This window comes from Arachis hypogaea, chromosome 16 (genome assembly GCF_003086295.3).
Source record: "Arachis hypogaea cultivar Tifrunner chromosome 16, arahy.Tifrunner.gnm2.J5K5, whole genome shotgun sequence".
Classification (NCBI taxonomy): Eukaryota; Viridiplantae; Streptophyta; class Magnoliopsida; order Fabales; family Fabaceae; genus Arachis; species Arachis hypogaea.
In genome coordinates, this window is record NC_092051.1 from 127,404,212 (window position 1) to 127,409,961 (window position 5,750).

Below are 5,750 nucleotides of genomic sequence, written 5' to 3' on the forward strand. Positions count from 1 at the left end.
GGAGCTAAATCCCTTTTCAATAACAATAATACTTTTCCCTTTAATTGAAAGAAACATGAGGTATTTTCTAAAATTATTGTAGAAAATGTGATCACCCAATAGCACTCACAAACATTATTGCTAGAATGTGACTATCACCAAAATAATGGGGATTTGGATCCTCTAAAGTTTAAATTTCACTTTAGAGAGTAAAGTGTGATTTTCTACCTTTGAATATTTTCTCTTTCATATTTATTATTTGGTCCCACCTATGAAATCAATGGTGAGAGATCACACTTTACTCTTTAAAGTGAAATTTAAACTTTAGAAGATCCAAATCCAAATAATGGGGTATGTGTATTTTCTTTCAATCATATGTACTTGATATCAGTAGCATCTGAAATTCTGAATATACAACTGATCACTTATGTTAAAGTCAACAATTCAACATTTAGAAACCGAACAGGATCCAAGGAATTAGCAGACACTTATATTTCTTTATATTTTTTAAAGTGCTTAGTTGCAGTGCAAGAACCGAAATAACAAAACTGTCAAGCATATCCACTAATCCTTTTAAACATGTAGCTAGTCAAGAGAACTTTGAAATTGAATTGAACAGTTGAACCTTTCAGTTTCAAGTTATCATTTTGACATTCTTGCAACAGTAGAAAGTCTCTAGTGCAGTATTGTCAAATGATCAATAAGTCATTAAATGAACCCCAAAACTTTCAACATATCAAATGAACTAATTATGTCTTATTGCTATTCTCATAGATTCACAAAAGGATTCTTAATCCAAGTCAAGAAATTCTGGTTATTAGTAACAATCAACAATTGAAATATTGCAATGCTGCTCATAGGGTCAAAGTATGTGACTAAACAAGAAAAGAAAAAAAATTAATGACATACTTGGAATACTTATGATGTACAGACATATAAGTACATTTCTTATTGATCGTCATTCAACACCAAATCATTAACCAATTTCTCCCAGATACTGGAATATGCCCAACACCATGCAATGTCTTAGACAACAATCATCTTCTAAACAATAAGAAACTTAACCTTATTTCTTATTGAGTCTCAACTTTAGATACACCTGCTTTCAGTGCAACTTCTCGTTTATTTTGGATTTGGCGAAGAAATTCATTAATTACTACATGTAACCTCACATTAGGCTTCCGATTAATTGGAACATTATAGCCTGCCCTTTTTACAGCACGAAGAAGACACTTTTCACCTAATTGGTAATGAGTTGTGCAAGCAGCAGGAACCACAGACCTCAACACTGGTTTATTACAATATGAAGGCCCTGTTGGCAAACTGCATAGAGCCATAAACCTTTATCAGTAAATTTGTCTGTCTGAGAAAATGGTAATTATTATGAATAGGAATTAGGACAGTATTGTAATACATCAAAATAGAAAAGGACAAAGCATCAATTTTAAAATTACAGACTTTAAATTAAGAACATAGTACAAATTACAAACAAAGCTTCTCATACCTTGAACAGCAAGTAAGGATAAAAAACTCAAAGGGTATGTTTGTAAGTGAAGGCTTTGACGGGAAAGAGAGGGAAGGAATGAATTGAATTAGAAATCAGACTTATAATTAATTCTCAAGCCTTTCCAGGAGCTCCCTTCCCTTCCAAATCCTCAATTCACAAACACACCTTGTGATAAGGAAGTTGTCTCTATGGAATCTAGAAACTGTGTGGTAGAAGGTGAAGTGAAACTCTATGCATTTATGCTTCAATGATGCACAATTAGATCAGGAACAGAAGTCAACAGATGTGTTGTGAGTTTTTCAGGTGATAGTGATATTTCTGAATGCAACCAAAGAATAAACTATTTGCAAGACATTGTTGACCAATAAAGTGCAATGCTTGGATTCTTTGGTTGGCTTGAATCCATAAACTAGTATGAATAGCTGGTAAGCGAGAGTCATATGACACTACTGAATACAAAATAAGATACTCTTTTAGTAACCAAAGCAGCCATAACATAGTTTTCTCCAAGAACTTAAGTAAGATTGAGGTGGGCATAAAACGAACTGACCAATAGGATTACCATTTATAATAAAACTTTGGTATAATGGGATAATTATGAAAAGCAGTTGCATTTTCAGCCAATGAATGACAGAAATCAGGACAGCATTATATATATAAAAGCATCTTACATAATCTGTATTACTTTGTATGGGTTGTCTTTGTGCTAAACAAAATTTTCCAAATAAAAAATGCTCGACTTTTACCAAAACAAACAAATTAAGTAGATACTGATTATTAATTAAATCAAACTATGCAACCATCCAGGCCTTTGGGAAGAAAGTTGATACTACTGCTGGTTGAGAAAGAAGCCATCACGGCATCACCGCTGCCGCCAGTTGGCCCTCCTGCTCCGCTCTAGGTGGTTTTCCTTTTTCCAACTCTTCCCTCTGCTCTCTTTTCAAGACTGTTTCTGTTCCAATTGTTCAATACTCTGTTTCAGTTCTATTTTTAGTCTTTTTCTTGGCATTCGTTCTTCTTCCATTTCATCTCTAGTCAATCTAGATACTTCATTTGTTAGTTTAAAAAGCAAGATGAGACAACGTCTTTGGTGTTTCTTTTGAGTTTTTAGTATTTGACTATGCCATAGTTTGCACTTAAGCTCTATGTCTTTGTATTTTTGTGCTTTATGGCTTAATGTACTCTTTATCTGTTGATTAGCTGAATTAATTGCACACTGCATGAGTAAAAAGTTGCTTATATTGCTTAGATTTCATAATCTATTACATGTGCAGCTTTTCTACATTTTGTGGATATACATGTATTTTCAGTCCTATCTAACATTTCCACCATTTCTCACAACGCCATTCGCCATAATCCTATGGCGGAATTTTCGCTCTCCACCGTGAGCCGCCATTCACATTCAAAAACTATGCTGTAACGTTGAGGTGCACTATAGAGGGGTAAAGTGCACATTTTCAACACAAGGAAATTAAATATACATATTACCAGATACTTCTAAGTATCTACCATCAATGGTTTTACATTTGTGATAGAGACACTCGGACCAGTGACGACTCGAGGTGAGGAAACCTTGGAGACTAGGCGTGACATACTCAAATTAGTTTCCTTTCCCGATAGGATACCATGGGGATTAGTCTCCTAATTCTCAACAATTAAAACCTTGGATTCTATTTACCCTAAGTATTAGAGGAGCCAAATCCATCATCAGCAAGTGCAAAATTATGAAGCCACACTGAACCACAAACAAAGCAGGTTTCTTCCTCTGAGACTTCAACCCATCTTTTCCAAACCACACACGCATTATGATAAAAGAATTCCATTCATTGTTTGCTAAAAGAAAAAAGCGCAACATGAAAACGAACACAAAAAACAAAAGATTAAAATACAACTCTTCAACAAATTTCAAATTGCAAGAAAGCCTATCAACCAAAGAAAAAATTGCAAGAAAAAAAAAAGAAACTTGGGGGTAAAAAAGAACTCACTTTTTAGCGACGGTTCTGCATCCCCGATAGAGCTTCTGTTTCGGATCCGAAAGTATGTGAGCGTGACAGTACCGAGTAAGCGCCATAGCCTTAATCTTACATCCACCAAAAGCGCACCGAACAATGTCGTCTCCTCCAACTCCCAAAACGGCATTATTGTTCTTCTCATTGCCGCCGATTGCGTTGTTATTGTTCTCGTCGCCCAAAACGACAGCGTCGCTTACGCCGCTAGTTTCCTTGAAGGGGCTCTTACCGTAGGTCCAATAATACTCCTTATACTTGGACTTGATCTCTTCCATTAGAGCCCAGTAGTGCCCTCTGTAGCACCGTCTGAGTTGCCTCGTTCGGCGGAGCCGACGAGCGGTTACCTCGCGTTTACTCAGCACGAGTGTCTTGGCAAAAACGGCGTCGTTTTCGACTCCGTCCAGGGTCATTGGAGGAGGTGGAGGTGGCGGTGGCGGTGGAGACTCGTCCATTGGTGGTGGTGGCGGTGGGGCTGCCGTAAAAGTTTGGTGTGTGACGGAGGAAAGTACGGTAACAGAAGAGACTGAGCAGGGATTTGATTTAATTTGATTTGGCTTTTAATTATTGGGATGTTAATTTGGTTGTGTGGTATGAAAGTTCAGCTTTGTAAGTGGAAAATCTATTTTATCGTTAAAAGCTTGGCCAACTGTCTTATCAGTTATCACCCTTATTATTGGCCTTATGGGAGACTGACCGACCGAGAGTGGGAGGGTTTAGGCTTTAAAACTGAACGGTGATCGAATCGGTAATGTTTTTGGATCATTAGATTACTAGTTTAATCGGGTGAATCACTAATTGAACTGATTGATTCGGTTCTATATGAATGAAAAAAAAATTAAAATAGTTAGAAATTTAAAATACATATATCTTCACTAGTCTTTTAACAACATTTAAGTTTCAATATAAAATAGCAATAATATAAGAAAAATATAAATTCAATAACCATATCAAAACAACAATTTTTTTACAGAACCTATTCCGTATCTAACAATATAAATTCACAGCAATAATATAGTACAGTAATTAACAAATTTGAATAATCTACCAAGAATTAATAAATTATAATCAATAAAATATAATCAGCAACAATCAAGAATCAATTGAATCAATTAATCAACATCGGTTAATCAAATTATAATCCAACCATTAAATAATTTAAAAAAATAAAAAAAATACTTGATGACAAAAAGGTAGAATGTAGGGGTGACAAAACGAGTTGAATTCGTCGGACCGATCCACTGAACTCGCTAAAAAGGCGGGTCGAACTAGGATTTGGAGCCCGCCAAATTGGCGGGTTTTGACGGGGCGGGCGGGCCGGTCCGCCGGGTCGAAGATTTTTTTTTCCTTTTCTTTTTTATTAAATAAAAAAATTATTACTATTATAAAATCAATAATTATAGAATTTTCAAATACTTTTTTTTTATTCTCCTTTTAGTTATTAACTTTATTTATTTTATTTTACAATTTCGTATATTTGTTCGAATTATGTGACTTATTTTTTAAAATAAAGATAGTTCTATTAACAAATATTATTTTGAACAATTTTATTGAAGTTAAAAATTAAAAAAAAAAAGATAATAAAAAATTATATTATAATTTGCCTATTTTTTATTTGTATTTTTTTTATTATTATTTTTTAGTTATTTTTAATGAATTTTATTTTTCAAAAAAAAAAAATTCAAGCGGGCTAGCCCGCCGATCCGCCAATCCGCCATAAAGCGGGGGGACTAGCATTTTGAACCCATTTTAGTTGGCGGGATGGGCTGGCCCGCCCTGTTTATGGGGCAGGCCTAGGCGAGGCGGGGCAGGTTGGGGCGAGCCAGCCCGCTTTGCCACCCCTAGTAGAATGTGGGTAGAGAAAAGGACTGTAATAATATAGAACAGCACCAACACTATAAAAACAACTCAATTCATAAAGCCTATCCACTATCCAACAATATACATTCACAAAACAATATAAAAACAACATCAACACTATAAAAACAGCAGCTCAATTCACCATAATCATATAAAACAGTAACAAATCAACAGATTATAATCCAATAATGAATAATTAAAAAAAATTAAAAAGCTTACCTGATGATGTGAAGGCAGAATGCAGGGGAGAAGAAGGAGACCAAGCACGGCGATGCAAAGACTAGCGAGGGGGGAGGCAGCAGCGATGCAAGCCCCACCAGATGAGGACGCGACGACGACGATGACAGACGCATAGCGGCACAGGAGCAAGGAGATGCGACGACACAATGAAGACAAGC

The 5,750-nt window shown here is 35.7% G+C and overlaps 1 protein-coding gene across 2 annotated transcripts; it reads right to left on the reverse strand.

The window, feature by feature from the left end:
* Window positions 1-715: 715 nt before the first annotated feature.
* Window positions 716-4,611, reverse strand: LOC112754922 (uncharacterized). 2 transcript variants are annotated; one of them, XM_025802746.3, is made up of 2 exons: window positions 3,472-4,611; window positions 716-1,302 (listed from the first exon to the last, which is right to left on the reverse strand). In XM_025802746.3, exons 1-2 carry the CDS (start codon window positions 3,945-3,947, stop codon window positions 1,053-1,055), a joined length of 726 nt encoding a protein of 241 aa, XP_025658531.1. In that variant the 5' UTR covers window positions 3,948-4,611; the 3' UTR covers window positions 716-1,052. The 2 variants fall into 2 exon arrangements, with proteins under 2 accessions (XP_025658531.1, XP_029149933.1); XM_029294100.2 differs by having other exon boundaries at window positions 716-3,319; window positions 3,472-4,190.
* Between the last annotated feature and the right edge of the window lie 1,139 nt (window positions 4,612-5,750).

Bases quoted from the DNA above. Each gene is read 5' to 3' on its own strand.
- LOC112754922 (XM_025802746.3), bottom strand. From the start codon at position 3,947: ATGGACGAGTCTCCACCGCCACCGCCACCTCCACCTCCTCCAATGACC. The intron at 1,303-3,471 runs GTGAGTTCTTTT...GGCTCTATGCAG, and splicing joins TGCAGAACCGTCGCTAAAAA to TTTGCCAACAGGGCCTTCAT.